Source organism: Arabidopsis lyrata, assembly GCF_000004255.2.
Source record: "Arabidopsis lyrata subsp. lyrata unplaced genomic scaffold ARALYscaffold_3, whole genome shotgun sequence".
In the NCBI taxonomy this organism is placed as follows: domain Eukaryota; kingdom Viridiplantae; phylum Streptophyta; class Magnoliopsida; order Brassicales; family Brassicaceae; genus Arabidopsis; species Arabidopsis lyrata.
Window position 1 is genome coordinate 18,696,876 of NW_003302553.1, and position 24,995 is coordinate 18,721,870.

At 35.3% G+C, this 24,995-nt stretch overlaps 2 protein-coding genes across 4 annotated transcripts; one reads left to right on the forward strand and one right to left on the reverse strand.

Moving 5' to 3' along the window:
* Positions 1-822: 822 nt before the first annotated feature.
* Positions 823-1,611, reverse strand: LOC9321971 (glycine-rich RNA-binding protein GRP2A). The gene is made up of 2 exons (XM_002885859.2): positions 1,109-1,611; positions 823-1,020 (listed from the first exon to the last, which is right to left on the reverse strand). Exons 1-2 carry the CDS (start codon positions 1,220-1,222, stop codon positions 883-885), a joined length of 252 nt encoding a protein of 83 aa, XP_002885905.1. The 5' UTR covers positions 1,223-1,611; the 3' UTR covers positions 823-882.
* A 9,985-nt stretch (positions 1,612-11,596) lies between these two features.
* On the forward strand, positions 11,597-16,445 carry LOC9321972 (protein APEM9). Of its 3 annotated transcripts, none has more exons than XM_002883777.2 (8): positions 11,597-11,738; positions 11,876-11,948; positions 13,502-13,578; positions 13,898-14,071; positions 14,213-14,290; positions 15,241-15,514; positions 15,598-15,920; positions 16,036-16,445. In XM_002883777.2, the coding sequence occupies exons 3-8, from the start codon at positions 13,535-13,537 to the stop codon at positions 16,154-16,156; spliced, it is 1,014 nt and encodes a 337-aa protein (XP_002883823.1). In that variant the 5' UTR covers positions 11,597-11,738; positions 11,876-11,948; positions 13,502-13,534; the 3' UTR covers positions 16,157-16,445. The 3 variants fall into 3 exon arrangements, with proteins under 3 accessions (XP_002883823.1, XP_020888028.1, XP_020888029.1); XM_021032369.1 differs by having other exon boundaries at positions 11,598-11,738; positions 13,410-13,578; XM_021032370.1 differs by lacking the exons at positions 11,597-11,738; positions 11,876-11,948; positions 13,502-13,578 and having other exon boundaries at positions 13,960-14,071; positions 14,218-14,290.
* The last annotated feature ends 8,550 nt before the right edge of the window (positions 16,446-24,995 follow it).

Genomic DNA, 24,995 nt, shown 5'->3' on the forward strand with positions numbered 1-24,995 from the left:
TTCAGCGAGCATGTATCAAGATTGGAGCCACACGGTTACCTCCATCTTGAGGGGGCGTATAAGAGTATATATATGTGAATAATAGTTTAGGGATCTAAATGTAATTTACTTTATCCTAATTACTCTCTCATGTCAATAAATATATATATGTGTGTGTGTTAATCACATTCTATCAATGATAAGAAAAATTTAGCCTCTATAATTTACCTCTCATGTATTCCCAAACTTATTTGTTTTAACTTTTTCTTAAAATATTGTTTTTCATTCATACATATTAGTTATTCAATAGATCCAAATTTTACTAACCAACAATTTGAAAGTATTTAAAAAATTTAGTTGATAAATATTGTTTTAAGATTGAAAAAGTTCTAAGAATTATCTGTTTAACAAAAAAAATTATGAAATTTTCTTATAAGTAATTTCTATCAATTTTCTAAAATCAAAATGCTTAGAAATGTTTTTACCACTATATAAAATGCGTGTTTTTATTCATAATTTTGTTTTTGCTTACATTTTTACTTACAACCTTTTTAACAATTTTTAAAAAATATTCACGATATAACATAAAAATTGAAGTAGAATTTACATAATATTTTATACATTTAATTTCATTATCACAGTAATTTAACACATAATGAAATTAAAAAAAATTACAATAGAATATTTTGTGGAAATTGAATTCTAGGATACCGCAAGAGCTCATAACCTAGTATTACTTGATTTAACTTACAAAAAGAAAAAATTATGATAACTTATCAATAGTAAGCACCACCTTCCATAAATATTGATCAATATATATATTAAGATACTGGTTACAAAGACTTAAAACCAGATTTATTTATAACCATTTTTATCCTCTAAATCCCCTTTGAAGCAACATGTTTAGCACGACGACGACTCTTGCGTGATGAGTGAGCCTCTTCTCCCATTAATGGCGTCCTTCATGGATTTCTCATCTTTGAAACTAACAAATCCATATGCCACTGGACTATCATAATAATACTCATTTGGGTAAACCACCTGTGACAAAAATATATAAGCAGGTTAATAAATAAAAATTCGGATAAGTTGTCAAACTGGATTTGTTATAATGACAAAGATATCGAACATTAGACTTTATAACGTCGCCAAACTTGGAAAATGCATCTTCAAGATCATTTGTATCTGTGTCCATATCCAGATTGCTAACATAGATCTTGAATTCAGCATCTGCAGATGCCATTTTTTAAGTAGAGGAATAAGACAAATGATAGATTCTAAGTAGAAAACACAAAGACTTGTGAGAGAGTGTTAAAGAAAATTGTATCAATTTATAGAAAGGGTGTGAGGTTTATATCATTCAATAATTTATGCATGTGTTAAAATGGGGGACTAATCTGTGGAGCTCCTCAAGCATGACTTTCCAATCTATCTACTCTCCAAAATTCTGTCATACTCTTACACTCTTAATGAAAGTTTAAAACCCATGTTTGTCCTTACTAAAAGGACCAATCAAAAGAGACAGATTTTCGACCAATCAAAACAAAGAGATTTCCGACCAATCACAAACGAGCTCATGTATTAATCGGGACAAATCCAATCCAAAATTCAAAATCATCACGCCGTCGTCGTCTTCACCTCGTCGTCGTTCTTCCACCATTGAAAGTGAAGCTTAAATCTCCATTTCAATATTTCTTCTCTTCTTCTTCTACTATTGTGTGTTTAGCTTGAATCCCCTTTAATCTATCGATTCTTTAGTCGATTTTGGGTTGTTGTATTTGAAATATATAGATTTTAATTAGATTTGAAATTGCTGTTGGAAATTAGTAGAAGTTGGGTTTGGTAACCATGTTTTTAGGTCGATTAGAGTTTTCTAATGGAATATAATGGTTGAATCGTAGTGATCATATGTTAATTAGTATTTCTGGTCGAATAATCAATTTAGAAATATAGTACAACTAGAAAAAACTGAGTATACGTGGTATAACTGAAAAAAATGATATAACTGTTAGAAGTGGTGGACTTGAGAAATAGAAGTTATTCCAAGTGGTATAGCTGTATGAGTTGATTATTCCAACTGAAATCCAAGAGTTGTATATATAACCTCTGAATTACACCGCAAGAAAGGGAAGAATTCAAAGAACTAGAATTACACCACAAGAATGGGAATAATCAGAGCGAGGGTGGTAGCCAAGATCAACACCAAGATTAATGTATTTGTGTTTGTATTTATCTTTTTTTGTAAAACTTGGTTTCGTAATTGTACAATTACGTATTTCTTTGATACAATTCGTTTTGTACAACTTAATAAAAATGATAATCGTAATAGTACAACTACGACCAATTTAACAAATCTTCATACACTTAATAAATTGAATTTTATTAGACAATTTTATTAATCTTCATATGCACTTTAGAAATTAACCAATAATTTAACAATTCTATTTTAATAACATTAGTTAAACAAAATTTATAGGATAGTTTCCATTAAATTCATTTTTTTACAAGAAAGACCTTATACTTTTAAGATGACTTTGTTATTGTTGTCCCCATTACATTACAAAACACAATAATAATGTTTTGACAAATATTTTTGCATGAAAACATAGGGAATGTAACTCAAATGACTAAAATCATAGGTCCAACTAAAAAAATTTCGTTACAATCTAAGTATCCTATATTATTATTTAGGGAGTACAATTTATAATTACCCTTTAATAACTTTCCCCTTTATAAGTTATTACATTAGAATGCCATTAGAGATAAAAATATAAAGAGTAAATTAATTTAGCTCATTAAAGATAAACAAGTCAAATACTAATTTATGAAATTTAATTAATTGCTTAGCCCGCTCTTCTAGACTTTTATTTTCCGAAGTATCTTTTGTAGACATTACTCCTCCTAATTGGGCAACCAATCTAGGAGTTTCTTATTAATTAATGTGTGGTTGACAAAAAAAAAATTTAATTAATTTACTTATTAAAAACGAAAATATATTATTAACTAAAAAAAAAGAATGACCAGTCAAAATGAACATATAAGATTTGATATCTAACTTACCATATTAATTTTTATTAATCATTATACTTCACCTCTCATCTTTATATGATTCTATTTTTATGAAACAAATTAATCATCATATCATCCATATAACAAAAAAAGAAAATTTTTTCTGCATATGCCAAGATTTGAATTTTTAAAAATGAATATAAATTGTCAAATCTATGAAAAATAAAATTTAACGGGTCAAAAATTCACATTTGAGTAATATATTTCTTTTAACCAAAAATAAGTTCAACAAAAATTTCGACTGAGTAACGGGTCAGAATTTGAATATTTATATTCAATTTCATACATTTCTTTTTTGAATTGTATTATTTTATATACTACAATAAGATTTTTAAATATTTTAATTTGCAACATATCAAATTAGTTTTACTTGATATTTTTCAAGAATATCATCAACATTTAAAGAATATCATCAATAAATACTCTAATTTGATTTTTTTAAAAACAAATATTTATAATAGGCAGTGGGTTAAATATAATATATTATATTAACAAATGAGTTATGATCCCTATAACTGTTTGAATATTTCTATTTAATCTCATATAATTCTTTTTTGAAATTCATAATTTTATATATTACAAAACATATTTTTAAAGATTTTAATTTGGAACATTTAATGGTTTAATTTAATATTTTAATGAATATCATAAATATTTAATAGATTAAATAGATAAAAAAATTATAAATACTTTAATTTGATTTTATAAAAATATATATTTAAAATAGTTATAGTAGGAGGAGGGTTAAATATAATATATTATATGATATAAAATTATGATCCTTATAATAGACGGCATGTTAAGATTATATGATCAGATAGATTAAATAAGGTTGACACCACAAAATATTTGAAAATTTGATTGTGCAAGCAATTTTGGAAATAACGAATAATAGATTGTGCACGCAATATTTTCATTAGGATTGTAAAATAAAAATATAGGCTCCACGCACGGGTTAAATTTGGTATATTATATACTAAATATATGTTCATAACATATTCGATTACGCGAATAATTGGTAAATTCCGTAGTTACCTCAAACAAATCTCTATTTCAACAACCAAAGAATTAAAAATTAAAAAAAATCATAAATTAATTCCAAGTAATAGCTAACTTTCTTTATTAATTAAAAATAATCTACGTTTCAGAAGCGATTCATTTATAATATTTTGATTTTTGATCTAACTGAATTATATGCAATCTCATTTTGTGGTTGTTAATATAAATTAACTCATTGTTCAGACCATATTAATTTATTAAAATAATTTTTTTTTCCGTTTTCATATCTTAAAAAAATATATCCATAATTGAATGTAATTTAAAAAAAGAAAATATATTCATTCTAATATTATATATAGGGACGGACAAAAATCTAATTATGTTTTTTCAATTACTATTATAATATATCACAACTTTATTCTAAAATATATAATATATAAATTTTGTAATAAATAAATTTAATCCGTACTGTAGTACGGGTGATGATCTAGTAACTAATTATACAAAAAATTCTCAAAAAGTATAAATGTGTATATGCGAGTAGAACTTGCAAACTAGGAACAACTGTGTTCATTTTTGTGGTGCCACCTGGCAAATGCACTTGCTTTGTTGCTCCCACTTGCAGTTTATGAGAGCGTAGTTTGACCCACGTGCAGTTTGGCCCACGTTTTTTTTTAGGTTTTAAAATTTTGAAAATTTTAAAATTTTTAATTCTTTTTTTTTTTTTTTTTTTTTTTAAGTAACTCAATATATTAATTTTTACCCAAATGGACTTAAACGATGATGGGCTTACACGGCCAATCGGCCCACAAAAAGGAGAAGAATAAGTCAACACTACCCAGATCGGAGATCTGAAAAAGGGTGGAATCCGGCAGCACCAGCACCACCTCCAAGCTCCGGCGATAACAAGAGGCCCTTCGTTGCTGCTCCAACCCGACACGAGCGAAATGACCGGAGTTATCGATTCCCGCCACAAACCCGACGCCAACGACGGAGCCGACCAGAAACTCCTCTCCCGGAAAAGATCGAAACCATAGACAACCGACCCGCTAAAACAAAATTTTTATTTCTCTACTAAAGAAAGAAAAAGAAGACGAGAGAAAACAAAATCTGGTAGTACAACTACGTACCAAGTTATACCTAGCTAAACAAATATTTCAAATAACTATACTAACCAGGTTGTACTAAGTTTAACAAACTACGCAGTTATACCAAAATAAAAAAAAATAACAAAATCATGTTGGCAAAAACCAAAACAACAGATGGAGTTCTCGTAAACTAACTCATAAATCTTCTTTTGCCTTGTCACAATAGCACTCATAAACACAACAATAGACCCTTTCTTTGCGTTTTTGCTTGTACGCTTTCAACAACTTCACATTGGGAATCATAGGAACAGAAGAAGGCTTACAAGCCAACATACCAGTAGCTGTTAATAACTCCAATGCATATTTTCTCTGACAGAAAGAAATTCCTTCTGATGTTCTTGCAATCTCAAGGCCTAAGAAATACTTGAGTTTTCCCAAATCTCTCAATTTAAATTGATTCTGTAAAGCCTGAGTCAACATAGTAGCAGCAGCCTCTGATGTACTTGTTATTACTATGTCATCAACATAAACCAAGACTACTACAAGATCATCACCAGAACATTTGACAAATAAAGTATGGTCACCATGACCTTTAGTGAATCCCATACTCAACAATGATGTGGAAAACTTCTTGAACCACTGCCTAGATGCCTGTTTGAGTCCATAAATGGATCTTTTGAGTTTGCAAACATCATTAGGAGGAAGAGAAGTACCTTTTCTCTCTGCATATCCTTCAGGTAATCTCATAAAAATTTCTTCTTCTAGTTCACCATGAAGAAACGCATTTGAAATACCAAGTTGTGTGAATATCCACTTCTTGCTAGCAGACACCTTGAGCAACATATTGATAGTCGCCATTTTAGCAACATGTGAAAAATTTTCAGTATAATCCACCCCTTCCTTCTGAGTATAACTCTTAGCAACAAGACGAGCCTTATAACGTTCCAAACTCCCATATGCAAGAAATTTTAGAGTAAATACCCATTTACATCCTACTGGTTTCTTTCCCGGAGGCAAAGAAGTAATCTCCCATGTATTAGTAGATTCCATCGCACCAATCTCTGCATCAACAGCTTTACACACTCTTTAGATTCATGTGCCTCTTTATACGTAGCAGGTATAGGAATTTTGGTGATGTTATAGATATATGAGAGATGAGTAGGTGTGATTTGAGAATATGAAAGAGAGGATGAAATAGGATATTGAATATCAGAGTTTAAAGTGTAACAATGATAATCTTGGAGATGAGCTGGAGATTTCTTAGCTCTTTTCTCAGAAATTTGTGGTGGAAGATCAGAAATTTGTGATGGAGGAGAAGTATGTGGAATGATATTACCTGGAGACACATTCCTTCTGATAAGAACTTTATTAGTTTCCAAATCCATGAGTTTATATCCTTTATACCCTGCAGGAAATCCAAGAAAGATACAAGCCCTCGATCTAGGTTGAAACTTATGACGTTGTTTAGGTGATGTTGACCCGTAGCATAAGCAGCCAAAAGTTCTAATTTGATCATAGACCGGAGCTTTACCAGTTAAGACTTCATAAGGAGTTTTATTCAAAAGAACCTGAGATGGTGTTCTGTTAATAAGGAGCACTGCAGTCAATATTGAATCACCCCAGAATTGAAGAGGAAGCTTAGACTGAAACATCAAAGCACGAGCAACATTGAGAATGTGTTGATGCTTCCGTTCAACTACAGAGTGTTGTTCTAGTATTTCAGGGCATGAGTGAAAAGCCTGAATGCCTTTATCTTGATAAAACTGTGTAAACTTCAACTCAGGTGCATTATTTGATCTTACTGACTTTACTCTGATGTTAAACTGATTTTCAACCATATTAACAAAGCTTGGGAAAATTGTGAGAACTTCTGCCTTATTTCTCAATAGATAAACCCATGTAGCTCTTGAATGATCATCCACAATCGTTAAAAAATACCGAAATCCATCCACTGTTTCAACTGGAAAAGGTCCCTATATATCAATATGAAGTAACTCAAAGTTAGAATTACAAATATTGTTTGGAGAAAGATAGGACAGTTTCCTCTGTTTGGCTAAATGACAAACATGACAATAAGTTAAGCCTTTATTCTTATGTCTAGTAGTGCCTAGAGACTTAGATATAACATCCAATCTACTGTAAGAGAGATGACGTACCTAATCTCTGGTGCCACATACTGACATCTACTATAGCATTAACTGAAACCTCTGGTTCTTCAACATCCAAGACATAGAGATTTGCCACTCTTCTACCTTTTCCAATTGTCAACTCCTTGGTAAGATCCTGGATTTCACAAGAAGACAGATCAAATATAACTCTGAAACCAAGATCACTATAGTCAAAGAACTGATACTGATGAGATTCAATCGGAATTATTGAATAAACAATACATTCTGAAGTAGAATATGAGCATTGATCCTAATGCTTCCAATACCACTGATCTTAATTATAGGACCTGTTGGCAAATTTACACAACTCACAATAGAAGTATCAATGTTTAAAAAGAGACTCCTATCATGAGCAGCATGATGTATAGCTCCAGAATCTATAACCCATGTTTGAGGAGATATAGTATTCTTGGAGACTGTCAGGATACCAACAAAACAGTAGGTAGAGGGAGAAAAAGAGATACTAGTATAATCTAACTTTGATGAACTTGCTTCAGTAGAACCAGATACAGGAGATGGAGGCTGTAACTGGGAACTGAAAAGAGCAATAAACTGTTGAAGCTGATCTTTACTGAGACTTCCAATCATACTCTCCATACTCTGTGAACCATCTTCAGGCTGAGGAGTCAAATTCACTTGAGCAGCAACAGGCTTGGACATCCCAGTCACAGGTTTAGTAAAGCTTTTACCCTTAGGAGTAAAACCCAGAGGAAATCCATGCTTCTTGTAACATCTTTCAGCAATATGACCCACACGATTACAAAATGAACATATAGGTCTTCCTTTATTTGGTCCATTCTGAACATAGCAAATGGTAGGATCCATTCCTGAAGGCAAATCAACTTCTGAAACCTGAAAAGCAGCAGGAGAAACGGGCATGTTTGAAAATCCCTTTTGACTATCATCCTGATCAAGAATGTTATATACTTCAGCAAGAGTGGGGAGTGCTTTCTTCATGATGATCTGTCTGCGGATGATTGCATAAGAATCATTAAGACCTGCCAAAAACTTAACAATCTTAGCTCTCTCTGCCTTCATTTGCAGACGAGCAGCTTTTCCACAAGTACAAGGCTCATCAATCTCTTCAGTACTCTCCAAATTACTCCATAGAGTCTTCAACTTTGTATAATATTCCATCAGAAATTTAGATCCTTGACGAAGATCTTGAATCTCTTGTGTCAGATTAAAAGTTCTTGGTAAATTGGTCATATGAAAACGGCTATATAAATCACTCCAAATATCAGAAGCATCTCTGAGACGTAAGATACTCCGATATATTTTCGGTGACACCGAGTTAAGCAACCAAGACTTAATCATACTGTTACATTGAGACTAGAGACGAAAACTCTGATCCGATTCATCAGGACGAGCAAAAGATCCATCAACAAATCCTAGTTTTCCTTTAGAATCTAACGCAATACGCATAGCAGCATCCCAATCATCGTAGTTTGTGCCATCTAAACGAATAGCAACAAGAGTCAAACCTGGATGATCCACGCTATGGAGAAAAATGGAGAACAAGTCAGATCTGAGAGATTTGGTGATGTATGAGCTCGCGAAGCTCCAATCGTGCGAGATCGTGCAGCTGGAGGAGAGATCGGAGGAGAAACAACAACACTATTAGATCGTGACGTTTTCCGAGCAAAAGAACTTGTTCCGGACTTCGATCGAGTGGATTCCCGCGTAGTACGAGCTACAGTCACCATTGTAGACGGTGATTTGAGCTCAAAAACGAAGAAATCAGATCGGAATCAATGGAAAATTGAGCTTGATGGCTCTGATACCATATTACGAAGAAGAGAAAATGAGAGAAAGTTGGTTATGAAAGTTGATTTTCTCATTCCAAGTGTCAAAAGATTCTGTACAATGTCTATATATACATGTATGTAAGACTATACAATGTGGTTAAGTTAACCAATTCTAATCTAGCTAATGAACCGGATATAACCATACTTCAATAAGAATCTTGGTCATTATACACTACAGAAACAAGGACCAGCGATTCAAGGGACGGGAGGCAAGCCGAGGAAGGAACATCAACGAGAATCTTGCGTGTTAGAGTCAATTTCACAAGCGTTTTGCTGGAGTAAAGACTCTTAGGCAAGCTGGTGAGAGAACAAATACTTAGCTTTAGCGTCAGCTCTCGAACGCAGCGGTCAACTGCATTCGATATTAGTATATTGGCTTCCAACTTAAAATCAATTGGCAATGAGTGGAGAAGCCCATATATCTTATATACTAGTCAAGATCCATTGTCATTTCCAATGTGGGATAATATTATCCCTAATACGCCCCCTCGAGATGATGGCTCTAGCCATAGATCTCGGTATGCTCGGGCATGGATCGGCGAGCCAACTATTGGGCCGGGCCGATAGTGGATTGGATTTGGACATGTACGGATCGGACTCTGATACCATATTAGAATATGGGCTTCCAACTCAAAACCAATTGCATCAACAGGACATTGTCGACAGAGTTTGATATGCAAGCTTTCTAGTAAAGGTGCCTTGTGCAGTTGCAATGACTTGTCAAGGAAGTCCCATAAACTTCTCTCGCTGTTGTAGCTTTCTGTGTAGTCGAGTTTAGGTATCATCGTCCAGACAAAACGCCATCGTTTTGACAAAACCATAGTTTTTATTGGGATAAGAGTCAATAAACCGTCATGCAAGGCACTGATACTGTCTCACTGTTGTAGTTAATTCTTATTGCGAGATTTTGTTGGGTTTGACTGGGCTTAGATTGCTTGGTTAAATTTTGTGATGGAGAAGCCCATTTCTTGGCCCAATACTAAAGATTATTACATCTCCCTCGTTCCTTGTTCGTCGTCTTCTCCATTCGAGCATAATCAATCTTAGAACTGTCAAATGGTCATCCGACCATGGGCTAAGCCTAGGGCTGTAAACGGAGCGGATATCCGGTTTTTTTAGGATATCCGTATCCGTATTATTCGCCAATTTGGTATCCGTATCTGGATCCGGAATTCCGGATATCCGGTATCCGGATATTCGTTAAAAATCCGGATATCCGCAAATATCCGGAAATAGTGTTTTTTTTTTTTTTTTGGTAAACCGGAAATAGTATTTTAAAATCCTAAATTCATTAATATCATACATAAAAAGCTTTAAAAAATCACAAAATAGCTAGAAGTTGATTATATATACAAAACATTACAAAAACAAAGAATTTATTAAAGTAGCAAAAAGTTTAAAAGATTCAAGTGATGTTCTTAAAAAAAAAAGACATTAATCAACTTCTTAAATCCTTCTTAAAAATTTATTTTTATTTTTTGTCATATGATTTATTTATTAACATTAAAAATAAAATAAAAACAATTAAAAAAGTTGGCTTACAAGTTTTTTTTGGGCTTTAACACTTGAAAATGGACTCATAAAAGGCTTTTAAGTTTTTTTTTTTTTTTTTTTTTTTGCCGGATATCTGTTATCCGTTTTTAATAGGCCTGGGCAAAATATCCGGAACCGAATACCCGAACCGAAAAACCCGAACAATACCCGAACCGAACCCGAACCCGATTTTTAAAAATACCCGAATGGGTCCTAACCTCCTACCCGAAAAAAACCCGAACCGAACCCGAACCGAATCCAATACCCGAATGTACCCGAATGTACCCGAATACAAATATACACCTATAAATATTAGTTATATTTATATTTATAATACCCGAAATACCTAAAATTATAATATAAATCCGAATATATTAGGTATTTTAGATATTTTTGGTTATATTTGGGTAAAGAGTAACCATTGTATTTTCGATAAATCGAGTATTTCGGTTAGATTTAGGTATATATGAGTTAAAAACCCGAACCCGACCCGAACCCGAAAATATTTCGGGTATTTTTGGTTATTTTCGGGTATTTTGCTTTTTTTATTAAAATACCCGAACCGACCCGAACCCGAACCGAACCCGAACCAAATTTTTAGAATACCCGAATGGGTCTTGACCCCCTACCCGAATAGACCCGATACCCGAAAAAAAAGAACCGAACCCGAATGCCCAGACCTAGTTTCTAATTTTAAGATAATCCGTATCCGTATCCGTTTTCAAAATATCCGTTATTTACTATCCATATCTGTATCTGTTTTTTAGGATATCCATTTTTCCGGATCAAAAACCGGATACAGATACGGATATTTGCGGATAGCGGATATTAATCTTAAGCCTAGCTAAGCCCAGTCCAAAATATTATGGACGGTCCGTGGTCAGCCCATAAATAAAATAGGTCATCTGGTCTAATGACCAATTTTGTCCATGGACGATGGTTGGCCCAGTTTCATTAAAAACTAGGGTTATTCAATTTTGGGGAAAAATTAAATCTCTCCGTAAAAAAGACGACGAGAAAATCGCCTCTTATCTAAAATCTCGCTGATCATCGGGACGGGTCACGAACCGGAGCTACCGAATCTCTCCACCAAGGTGATCGATCCCTTTTCTCTGTTCTGTACTTGTGTATACGTCTTTTTCATTTTGATCCAAGGATTTTTGAAGAATTGGGATCAGGAAATGTTTTGTTCATCTGCTGCTGCTTGATGGAGTTTCGTTTAATTTCTTAGGACTTGTTCGAGAGGCACAGGGTCGTGTTTAATGTTGGAACTTCTATAGCATCTGTTGCTACGGCTTGGATTGGTATGTTACTATTCGATATTTTGCTTACTATAATGTAAACCAGATTTTATTGTCTGATTTTGAAAATTTATTTGGTGAAATGGGTTTTGTTTGTCTTCAGATTTCTTGAGTTTTAAACATAATTAGTGAAGAATTTGAGATTTGTCTAGTTTTCTGTTTGAATTTGCTGCAGTGGTTGTAATACATTCATGGGAAAAGATTGATTTGCTTTGTTGTGAAATATGAGTTTGTCTTTTGGTTATTTTGGTTTGTGTATTTAACTATACAGAAACATCTTACATATAGAGTTTTTTGCATTGATTTAGTCTTTGTTGATCCATTTATCTGTTCTATGTGAATACATTAATACAATTTGATACTATTCAAGATTTCTTTTATTGTTTGCAAATTTTGGTTTCACGTTTTATTAACCCTTGAATGTTGTTAAACTATGAATGGTTTAAGTAGTGTAGTCAACCTAGTTACTGTTTAATTTAGTGTTCATATTATGGTTTTGTTTTGCTTATGGTTGTGTCAAAGATAAGTTTACTAGTCTTAGAAGTCATGTTTAAAACTTGATAAAAGAGGAAGCAAGAGAAACGTAAGAATAGAGGTGATGATGATATATAGAGAGAAGTGATGACCAACATAACAATTCAGTCACCGTCATATTAATCAAGTTCACTAGTCTAGGATTTCAGCTTCTGTATAGTTATATGTTTTTGTTCTTGTGTGTATCTTTAACAATATCAATTGTCTATTATGTTAAAATCTGAACTCTTTTCTATAGTTTTCGATTTTGGTTTTGTATTTTCTGCTTAGTTGTTTTCAATCCACCAGAAGATCATCAAATGAATCTGAATATATCTTCTTCTCTTAGCATCATTTTCGGATGTAAAGAGACATCATAGTAGTTAGAAAGTAGTTGCCTTGAGAGTCTGTCTTGAATCTGGTTTAATATGTTGTTTCATTTCTTGTGGAGTCTGTATAACATATAAATATCATCCTTGGTTTGAATCTGGTTTAATAGGTTGTTAGCGTTCGTGTTTATGTGTGTTTGAATCTGATAGCCTGCTCTTAAGATAAGCATCATAAGGGGTAGACATTTTTAAATCTGGTTTACATTATCTGTTTCAAATTCGGTTCTTGTCCCTTGTTGTTGTGTGTTAGCTGCTTTCATACTTTTTTACCATTGATATGGTTACTCGTCTTAGTAACAGATTTTGATTTAGTATTTCTTTCAGCCAATTCTTACTTGATAGCCTGCAATTAAGTTAAGCACCAGTGAGCTTTCTCTGTTTCTCTCTTTTGTTTGTGGAAATACTTGAATCCGGTCTATGGTTCTAACTGAATAACCAGGGGTTTACTTTAGTACCAGAGAGCTTTCTCTGTTTCTCTCTTTTTTGTCTGTTTCTCTGTTACTTCAGTTTGTCTAACTGAATAATTATTTGGCTGATTCATGTATGTGTTTAATTGTTTCAGAAATATGGAATTTGATACATGACACCATTGGGCTTTGGACAGCCCAATTGACAGTTCTAATCAATCTCTTCGCTTTGTTGTGTGAAATCAAGGCTTTGGCTAAGCTTCTTCCAATACCTCTAAGAATGGAGGCAACTGATATTTGGGGAGAAATCGAACGTTCTGAGAGGTATTCCTGAGAATTTGCTTAAATTTTATTTTTCTCATGCTTGCGAATTTTGGTTCCGTATAAGGAGAAATGATATTTTGTCCAGAATTAGTTTTCACAAGAATAATCTGTCTGGTTTTGGTTTAATTATGTTTAGAATTTGTAGAAAAACGATTCAGCTCATACTTGACAAGAGAAACAAGTTGAAATGAAAATGCTTATTATGTTGATGACTCAAATTTATCTAATACTTGTAAACATTTTCTGTTTTCAAGTTGCGAAATTGGCTCAGTACCAATTTTGATTGCTCATTTTTTTTGTTTTTGTTTGATGTGTATAGTTACCTAGTGTGCTCTATCTATGAAGAGGCAGAGTCATTATCCTCTTCTATACTTAAAAGAATATTTGGAAACATTGATGTTTTATCTGAGGAAGCTATTGGTGATCATCAATTGCGTGATATGTTGGAATCTGCTGGTATGGTTTTAGTCCAATCCTTGCATGGAATCGGCAGGTATATTTCATGACTGTATTCAGATTTTCTAATATGACTAGTTCTTTTCCCTCTTACTTCTATTTGGAATTGGATCTTGTAAGAAACTTTAGAGTTTTGGCTATGTGATACTTTTTGCTAACAAATTCCTTTTTCATGCAGGACAGTTGAGATTGTAAATGAGTTAAGAGATGTCTTTGGTGAAGTTGCAGCTATTCCTGTTCAAGTTCTTCTCACTGGGTATCGTTCTTGTTCTGTTTCTTTGACATTATTATAGCTTCATACGCTTGAAAGGAAGGTTTTTGGTTATCTCTGAAATATGTTTCAGAACTAGGAGTAAATGCAGTGTTTTCACGCCCGACCCGAACCGCCCGGTCCGACCGGTTAACCCACGACCCGGACACTTTTTGGTTTGGGTTTAGTGCTAATATCCGCCAATTTCAAAACCAAAAAAACCCACAAAAACCCGCCATTAACCCGCGATCCAGTGAACCGGTTGAACCGGTTGGGTATGGGTTTTAAAAATATCATTTGATTTTGGAATAAAATAGACTCTATTCAGTCATTTTTAGAATTTTTTTTAGTTTTTAGACACATTTGATGTTTTTGATTTAAATGAAACTTCACAGTGCCGTCTAAAAAGAATGAATAGAATGGTGAGAGAAATAACCGAGATTAGTTGTTTTGAATTCGCGATGTTTTATTAGTTTATTTCTGTCATTCGCGATCTTCTACTATTTTAATATTTGTTACGGTTTTAAACTTTTAAGTTGGATTTAAAATTTAATTTGAATCACTTTATTATTATTGTTAGACTTCATATTTTGTAATATAGTATGAATATTTTTTATTTTTATACTTATAAAAACTATAAAATATTAATAAATATTATATATATTAAATAAAATTTTAATCAATTGACCCGTGGTCAAACCCGGTTGACCCAGTGACCCGGTGACCTAGAAGGTAGTCCGGTTCACCGTCCGGGTCGGGTTTAAAAACATTGAGTAAATGACATTCATAACTGAAGAGGCCAGTGAGAGAAAAGAATTGAGAGGTCGTATTATTTGCTAGCTTTTACTTATTAAGGGGAGTACAATACTGCTCTCTGAATGCATTAGCATAGACAAAAAAACTGTAGAAACTTAGAAATCTATTTTATTGATCTTCTTCCCTTTTTTTCTCTTTAGAATATGCCTTCAAATATCAAGTGGTTCCTACTCGGGTGTACGTGAGATTCTGGAAGAGTTCTTTAGCATATGGGTTTACAAGGACAACCACTATATCCTAAATGATGCTGGAGTAAGTGCAAAAGGATTCCATGAGAAAAACTGTTTAGATATTGATGAGTACATGGAAGTTGTGGAGCTGTATACCTTTGGAGTTCTTGCAAAAGTTTCAAACGACATAGGCCTAGCCATTTCATGGGTTGAGAAAGCTGCGTTACCTGAGGAAAGACGACAGGTACTATTGAACCCTTTCGTGAGTTGTGTATGAACTTGTGAATGTGTTCCAACTAAGATGCTACTCTAAACTGTCTATTTCAGGGGATTTTGAGAAGATTGCATTTGTTACTTTCTCTCAAAACAGCAAACGTTCCAGACGCTAGTTCTTTTGAGGAAAATCCTAAGGATTCTTCTTATGCTGTAGTGAATAACAAGAAGTCGTTGGCTAATGAAAAGAATGATGAGATTGATTATGTCCTGAAACTCTCTAAACAACATGAACCTTGGTCACTTTGGTCATCCCATCCTCTAAGCCTCAAGGTTGGTAATACCCAATTTAGCATGTCCAGGGGAAAGTTTGCCATAAGCCTTGTTGGATTAATCATATGTTATGCCTTGAAGAGAAAACGAGCTGCTTTGATACGGTAAGAATCCTTGTAAGCTTGCTTCATACAGTATGCTTGAATGATCAGAAGTTGTGTGATGAAGAAATACATTGTGAACCACAATATAAGCTGTGTGTTTCTTTACTTGTTTCAGGATCATTCGCAGGCAAATGGAGTCCACGAGAAAAGCAATAGTAGATTTCTGGAAGCTTGCATTTTCATACCAAGTGAATCCTCTTGCAGCAATTCAATCCATACCAAGCACCACAACATGAGACAATTGGTGTACAATTCCCACCGTCTAGAAGATGGATCAGATACCTTATTTTGCATTGAAATAAAGCTGCACCCTTTTTTAGGTTTCGGCTCAGGCTTTATCACACCTATATTTAGCCACTGAAAGTGTGTTGTATAAATTAGATTCATATTCAGTTTTGTCTAGAAAATGTCTATCTGTGTTAAACCAACACTAGCCTAAGAATTGGTAAAGATTCTCCCCCCGAGAGTTCACAATTACTGCGAGCAAACATATGAATTTAATGACTTAATGATGAGGAAATACCAGAGTAACAGTCTCAAATACTTTAATACATTGGCTCAAACTTACGTCTCCGCAACTCATCCTGTTAAACAAATATCAAATTAACGAAATGTTAGTGATTTCAACTATTAATATCATTGACTCTAATGAGTCTAAAACATGGAGGACTATTGATGCAACTCGTGAGTGCCACTTATTGGTTTGCTTCAGATGAAGAACAAGAACAGCTTGGCGTATTTTTACTCAGTTTTGATTATACAACTGAAAGATTTAGACGTCTATGTCTTCCGTATCAGTGACCTAGTTTTGAAACTCTATCTCTATCAGTTGTTAGAGAAGAGATCGTTTTCGGTGTTGTTGCAACGCGAAAAATAAGATTGGTGAGACCAAAGTCCTCCGAATTTTATATATGGAATGGAATAAGTTTCTTGGTCGATGAGGAGAAGAAAGTCATCGTGTGTTGTGACAAATACATGGTAACTGAATTAGACGGCAAAAACTTGGTCTACATTATTGGAGAGTACAATAAAGTCACACAAGTTGATTTTGGATTAGTCGAATGTTGGCCATTTTTGTTTAACTATGTTCCAAGTATGACTCAAATTCACCAAGGTCTACTAGGAGGCAAAAGAAAAAGAGATGAATAACTAATAAGGTTACTGGCAAACCTTTTGGTTTTGTTTTTTTTTTGTTTGTTTTTTTGTTTCCTCTGTAATTTGTTTTCTCTTTTCAGTGTTAGCTACTTAGCTTCATCAATAAACTGACATTTCGACTAATAAATGTTTTTTTTTTTTTTGTCGGCAATTCAACATTTCATTCATAATATTAAGGTACAATGTTCCAGGAAACTACATAACTTTGATTCTTAGTTCTTGCACACTTAGCTAATACATCTGCTACATCATTTGCCTCTCTTGATATCTTACTAAATTTGTAATTCTCCTGCCGTCCAGCCAAAGACATTATGTCTTTAATATAAGTAGAGATTGCAGAATGATGCTGACCATCTCGAAGATACAGAGGGTTTTGCTTCGCCAAAAGTTGATAAAGCTCTGCAGAATCTCCAGAAAAAGTGACATCAGAGTAGCCTAAACATTGAATTTGCATGATCGCCATTCGTAGCGCCTCAGCTTCTGTCTCTAGTGGCGAAATCACTGGAGGGATAGTTGCAGATCCTTTTACAATAAGTTTTGCAGTCTGGTCATAAAGGGCCCAACCAATACCAGCTGGCTGCGATGAAGAGACCCATGAACCATCTACAAAACAAGTGTAGTGTGAAGATTGATGAACAGCTTCTTCAAATGTTTGTGGAATAAAACCAGAGAAGTTCTGCTCATTGTTGTGATTTCTCAGTAAATCTATATTGGTTTCTCTATTCCAAACGGATAAATCAACCAAAGATTTACTTATGAGACCTGGAATAGAGCATCTTTTATTTTCAAAGATGAGAGCATTTCTCTGCTTCCATAATCTCCACCCCATTATACAAAAGAGTTGCACAACATTTGCTTGTTTACTATTGAGTTTCATCAGCATATCTATGTTTTCAGAAACAGAATGGTTATCTAGAAAGTCACCTTGAGGGGATGATATAGGCGCCAGGTCCCAAACTTCTTTACTGAACTTGCATTGAAATAACAGGTGATTAACCGTTTCAGAGCAGTCACCACATATTTGACAAGTATTGTCGACTCTCAGCTTCCTCTGTTTGAGATTATCTGCAACAGGAAGAGCGTTATGCAGACATCTCCACCAAAAATGCTTGATTTTGGGTTCCACATTAATTTTCCAAATCTGGGAAAAGAGTTTCTGAGAGCTATCGCTAGTCATATTTCTATTGGCAGCTTGTTTACGCAGTTGATAGTATCCTGATTTAACAGTATAATTACCATCCTTAGTGTAAATCCAAGAGATACTATCAGCGGCTCCTGTAAAGGATGGTCTAATTGTTTTAATCAGAGACCTATCCTCAGCACAAATATATTGATCTATAATCTGCTCATTCCATCTAGAACTACCCGTGATCAAGAGATCCTGCACAACTTCTGGTTTTTGCATGATATTAACCTTCAACTTAGCAGGTCTAGGCGGGTTAGATGGAAGCCAATTATCATTCCAGATATTAATGTGTTGCCCATTTCCAACAATCCATTTAATCCCATTAAAAAGAAGTTTGTTACCTTCCAATATACTTCTCCAAGCATGACTAGATCTCCTCTTACTACCAGCTGCCAATAGACTGGATTTTGGATAGTACTTATCCTTATATAGCTGTGCTAAGAGAGATTGTGGATTCTGCAAGATCCTCCAGCTTTGTTTGGCCAGCATTGCTATGTTGAAATGCTGCAGGTCACGGATGCCCAAGCCACCCATTTGTTTTGGATTGTTGATTTTCTTCCACGCAATCCATGATATTTTACGTTGATCTTTGGATGCAGACCACCAGAACCGACGTATTGTCGATGTTATCTGCTTAATGAGCTTCATGGGAAGGAGGAAGCATGACATACAATAAGCTGGAAGGGAAGTAGCAACAGCCTTGATAAGGACTTCTTTACCTGCAGGAGAAAGAAGTTGAGAGTACCAACTTTCCATTTTTTGAGCCATTCTTTGTTGTATATAAGAAAAAGCATTGTATTTGTTTCTCCCAACAAATTCTGGTAAACCAAGATATCTCCCAAATCCTCCAATTTTAGTTATCCCCAAAATATGACTAAGATGTTCTTTCTGTTGCGGAGTTAATCCTTTTCCAAAAGTAATCGCAGATTTTTGTAAATTAACTTGCTGACCTGATATTACTGCGTATTGATGAAGAATGTGAAGCAGCGTATTGCACTCTTCATCCGTGGCTTTGCAGAAAAGTAGTGAGTCGTCTGCAAACAATAAATGCGATATTGGAGGACCTTTTTTGCTGGCTCTAAAACCATGTAATTGGCCTTTCAAGTTGAATTCTCGAATTAATGCAGATAAGCCTTCTGAGCATATAAGATAGAGATAAGGAGATATTGGATCACCTTGACGGATACCTCTTTGGGGAGTGATGTTGCCTACTGGATTACCATTAACAAGGATTGAATATGAAACTGTGGTTATGCATTTCATAATCCATGAACACCACTTATCTGCAAATCCCAGCCTCTTCATCATTGCTTCAATGAAAACCCATTCAACTTTATCAAAAGCTTTACTAATATCCAGTTTGAGAGCCATAAAGGGGTATTTAAGGTTTCGAATATGAAGCGAGTGAAGCAATTCATGAGCAATAAGGACATTATCAGTAATTAATCGGCCCGGGATAAACGCAGTTTGATTTTCTGAGATTATAAGATGAAGCCAAGGCTTGAGCCTATCAGCCAAAACTTTGGAAATAAGCTTATAAGCTACATTACATAGACTTATAGGCCTAAAGTCTTTCACCTCTTTTGGATGCTCAACTTTAGGGATCAGACATATATGAGTATGATTAATTGCAGGGTCTAGATCTCCATGATGAAAGAAAGACTGAGCAAAGCTAAGCACACCTTTTTTAATAGTTGACCAGTGATCTTTGTAGAAACCTGCTCCCAACCCATCGGGTCCTGGAGATTTATCTCTGCTCATTTGTTGAAGAGCTTTATATAGTTCTTCTTCGGTGATAGGCTTGGTTAGACTTTCATTCATTTCAGTGGTCACTCTAGGCTGAAGGCAGTCCAGAATAGCACTCATATTCTGAGGCCCTTGTGAAGTATATAGATTGGTGAAATATTCCTCAATGATACCATGTAGATCTTCGTCCTTATACCTCAGTTCTCCTGTGTTATCCATAAGAGAAATAATGCGATTAAAGTTTCTTCTCTGTTTCGTTTTCGCATGAAAATAGCGAGTATTTCTATCACCTGCTTGAAGCCATTGGACCCTACTCTTAGTGCGCCAGTATTCTTCTTCATTTATGTATTCTTTAGCAAGGTCAGCTTTAAGATCATGAATAAGAGCATAGTTGATTGGGTCCGCTTCATATGCTTGATGCAACAACCTCTTAAGCTCTTGGATTTTTTTCTGGGAATTGTTGATGTGTGTAGACTTCCATCTTGAGAGGCTGTTTCTAAACTTCTTAATTGCTTCATTAAAATTGGCCGCAGGAATGTCTTGACACTGTGTAAGCCAAACTCTCTGAATTTCATCTTTAACTTCTGATTCAAATCGCCATCGATTATCATACCTGAAGAGTTTGTGCCCTCGCCATTTTTTATCACTGGTATCCAGGAGAATAGGACGATGATCTGATCCTCCCCATGGTACTAATTGGACATGAGCTTTAGGGAACAGATCTTGCCATTCAGCAGTAGCCACAGCCTTGTCAATCTTTGATTTTACTCTGTGATTACACCTCTGTCCAGTCCAAGTGTACTTTCCTCCAAACGTTTTGACTTCATGTAATCCTGAGGAATTGAGCATCTGTCTAAAAATTCTAAAACTTGACTCTGCTCTGCGAGGTCCTCCAGATTTCTCCTCATTACTCTTTATATCATTAAAATCTCCGAGAACAAGTCTAGGCTTACTTTGATATAAACCCAATGCTGCTAGGCTAGTCATATATTTCCACAGCTCCTTTCTCTGCTTTTTCTCCGGATGTCCATAGAGATAGGTGAGACAAAAGGTGTGCGGAGTACCGTCTTCCGATATGTACATATCAGTGTAATAGAGCGTTGGCGTCTCCAAAAAGTCTATTTGAACGCGATCATCCCAAAAAACCGCCATTCCGCCACTAAGCCCATCCGGATTTACAACAAAATTATGGGCGTAGCCAAGATCCTTGCATAAGTTATTCACATAACTATAGCCGTTCTTAGTTTCAACGAGGAACATGACATCAGGTTTAGAAGACTTCCTGATGTCTTTCAAATATGGAATTGTCAGAGGGTTCCTCTTAAGCCCCTGACAATTCCAATGTAATATCTTCATTTTGGAGATGGTGGTTTAGGGGTTGCCACCTCCCCTGTATCGCCAATAGGCTGTTGAGTTCTTTGCCTGTTAGTCACTGGTTGATCATCTTTCAACAGAGCGTCCCCTTTCCAATTTTGACCTCTATCCATTGTGCTCCTGACTACATCCAACATTTCTTTCAACGTGGGATTGGACTGAGTCTCAATCTCTGTCGGAGTATTTGGCTGAGCTTGCGGGAGCAATCCTTCATCCTTCGTTAGAGAGTTTCCAGTTTTCATAGATGAGAAGGAAGCTCTTCTTATACAAGTTAAAGGTATGGATGTGTTTCCAACCTCTTTGATAGCTATGGGAGTAATCGCCGGAGTGATTGACATACTGTCTGTATCCTTCAAGAGAGGAGTAGTTGCAGGTTGTATAGAACTTATGACCTGAACTAAAGAGTCAGAGCGCTCCTTTATAGCCTCATCCTCCTCTTGACAGACACCCTCCATTGGTTCAATCGCTTGCCTCATCTCTATGTTATCCAATTGAAGATTTGGAGCTCCATAATCACATTTTGTAGCTTCATGTAACAGTGAACCGCAAGTGAAACAGAACTTTCGAAGCTTGGAAAATATAAATCTGAGCGTAACAGGAGGGGTTCCCGGCTCAAAAATAATTGACCTAACAAAGATCAATCTATCAGATGTCTTCATGTTAACATGAGCCCAAACCTCTCCTTCAGAATCCGCAGTAGCCTCCAGGATCTTAGTTTCGTCAATATGTCCCAACACTCCTCCTGCTTCTCTTACAATTGGATCGGTTCGAAAGTCTTCTGGGATATGTAAGATTTTGACCCAAAAGGAGATCTTAGAAAGAAATTCAGGTGAATTACGGTTGGTCCATCTGTCTATCGCAAGCATCCAAGAGTTAAAGTGCCACGGCCAATTCTCCAGAATCGAGAGGAGATGGTGTTCAGCCTTAAAGAAGAATTGGATTGTACCATCATCATTGATACGGCTCGTAACCCTTCCTTCTAATCTCCAAGCTTTGGGGAGTGCTCCTTTAATCCCGACAGGTTTCTGGTGTTGAGGATTTAGGGCTTTAACAAGCAAGCTTAATCGATTATCAGTGTCTCTTGATCGTCGAGCCTCAGAAGACATCTGCAGTGGCTCTCTTTCAGATCCTAAATTGAGATTTTGTAGCTTTTCCCATAACTCCTTCTCCATTTTTGCTGGATTATGAACGAAATATTAACAGCAGCCAACAATAATTAGACCGGCAAGGTCACCGGAGATGAAGATCCGCAAGAAAACGGCAAGAAAATCACCGGAAAAATGAGTCGGTGAAGAGTCGGTGGAGGATCGCTTTAGAATCGCCTAGAAGGTTTGCTTTGCTTATTTCATTTGCATAGAAAGTTGTTAAGTGATCTAACATTAATAAATGTTTAAACTGTGTAGTATGCATACTTCTTGCATTACTTGATCACAGTTTTTTATTTTTTAAGTATTATGATCAAGAAAGATCTCTATTAATTGTTGCTTACAGAACTTTCTTTCACATATGATTCACGGGAAAATTCCAAAAAAAAAAACCCAAAGTAATTTTTATTTGGACGTTTAATACCCAATTCTTTTTTATTGGAATAAAAATACATCATTTAAATATATGTTGTCTAAAAATACCTAATGTTTAAATGGTTGGTGGATTCGACCCCGTGATTTAACAGCCGTTAACGGCCGTTACGGACTCATTAACCGCGGTTAAATTTCAACTCTGCGTGTTACAACAGATATATACAACCTGTTCTCATACGTACCAATTAAATTGGCTTAGTTAGGTGGTGTGATGTTTGTTTTGTCACCCATGGAACTAGGCCTGGGCAAAATAACCGGAACCGAATACCCGAACCGAAAAACCCGAAAAAATATCAGAACCGAACCCAAACCGATTTTTAAAAATACCCGAATGGATCCTAGACCTCCTACCCGAAAAAAACCCGAACCGAACCCGAACCGAATCCAATACCCGTGGGTACCCGAATACAAATATACACCTAAAAGTATTAGTTATATTTATACTTATAATATCCGAAATACCTAAAATTACAATCATAAATCCGAATATACTAGGTATTTTTGAGTAATTCGGATACATTAGGATATATTTGGTTAAAAAGTAACTAATGATGTAGTTTTCTTTTGGGTAATTTTAGTATTTTTAGATATTTTTGGTTATATTTGGGCAAAGAGTAACCAATGTATTTTTGACAAATCGGGTATTTCGGTTAGATTTGGGTATATACGAGTAAAATACCCGAACTCGACCCGAACCCGAAAATATTTCGGGTATTTTTGGTTATTTTCGGGTATTTTGCTTTTTTTATTAAAATACCCGAACCGATCCGAACCCGAACCGAATTTTTAAAATACCCGAATGGATCTCGACCCCCTACCCGAATAGACCCGATACCCGAAAAAAAGAACTGAACTCGAACGGGTACCCGAATGCCCAGGCCATCATTCTTTCCCTCCTCCTTCTCTCCTTCTCCTTTCTCCTCATTTAACCCAAAGCTTCATCGCCGTCGCCTCCTCCGTTGATAAACAACTACGACCAGAGCCATCTCTTCTCAATTAAACCCACCATCGCGATTTCCGTCTAATTGCTGGAATATCCTCTAAACTTTATCCGATCTGCTTCCTCTAGTCGCCATTTGTAGAGGAAAGTTTAAACCTTTATCTCCAAAATTAGGACACATAACAAAGGATTGATGATAAGAAAACAACGATCTAATTACAGAGCACATAATTCTGGAATTCACAAAGTCCAAAAAAAACCCTAGATTAACGTTAAACAGTGAGGAGGAAGAAGAAGGAGAGAAGACGGAAGGGGAAAAATAAATATTAAAAAAATTACTGATGGAGAGATTCGAACAAAGTTACTCTCTGCGGACAGAACAGCCATCTAACCACCAGACTACACCAAATTCACGGTTAGACCAAGGGCAATGGGGCATTCATTTTGGAGGGGTGTAAGTATTAAAAAAAACTTATTTAATGCAAAAATTGTCTAAAAAAGAGAAAAGAGAGAGAGAAAGAAGAGAGAGAGAGTGTGAGTGTTACACCCGAGTGTAAACTTACACCCGGATGTGAAGAGAGAGACAATTTTTTGCTTTTTTTTATTACCACTTACATCCGTGAAGATGCTCCACTGCCCATGCCCTTAGTATTAGTAAACAGGATTTATATATTTGTTTCAACACGTGTTGTTGAAACTTAACTGTAGTTAATGACTCCGTAGCGGCCGTTAAATCATGGGGTCGAATCCACCAACCATTTAAACATTAGGTATTTTTAAACAACATATATTTAAATGAGGTATTTTTATTTAAACATTAGGTTGCTCTGAGTCAAAGAATTAATCTACATACTCTCTTCTAATCCACATACTCTCCTCCTTTTAATGAAAGGAGGAAACTACCCCTTTACTAGGTATACGTGGTACAACTGGTACCACCTAGTTGTACCTCCTCCTAGTTGTACCACCTCTTAGTTGTACTACAACGTAGATGTACCAGAATATTCCCTAGTTGTACCAGTTACAACCAGTATAAAAGGATTCGAACCCTGGGGGCGCGCGCGTGCGCATGGAGCTCGCAACCACTGAGCTAT

Coding starts and splice junctions, on each gene's coding strand:
- LOC9321971 (XM_002885859.2), bottom strand. CDS start 1,222: ATGGCATCTGCAGATGCTGAATTCAAGATCTATGTTAGCAATCTGGAT. Junction 1,021..1,108: donor GCGACGTTATAAAGTCTAAT/GTTCGATATCTT, acceptor TTTTTGTCACAG/GTGGTTTACCCAAATGAGTA.
- LOC9321972 (XM_002883777.2), top strand. CDS start 13,535: ATGGAGGCAACTGATATTTGGGGAGAAATCGAACGTTCTGAGAG. Junction 15,515..15,597: donor TACCTGAGGAAAGACGACAG/GTACTATTGAAC, acceptor TGTCTATTTCAG/GGGATTTTGAGAAGATTGCA. Junction 15,921..16,035: donor AAACGAGCTGCTTTGATACG/GTAAGAATCCTT, acceptor TACTTGTTTCAG/GATCATTCGCAGGCAAATGG.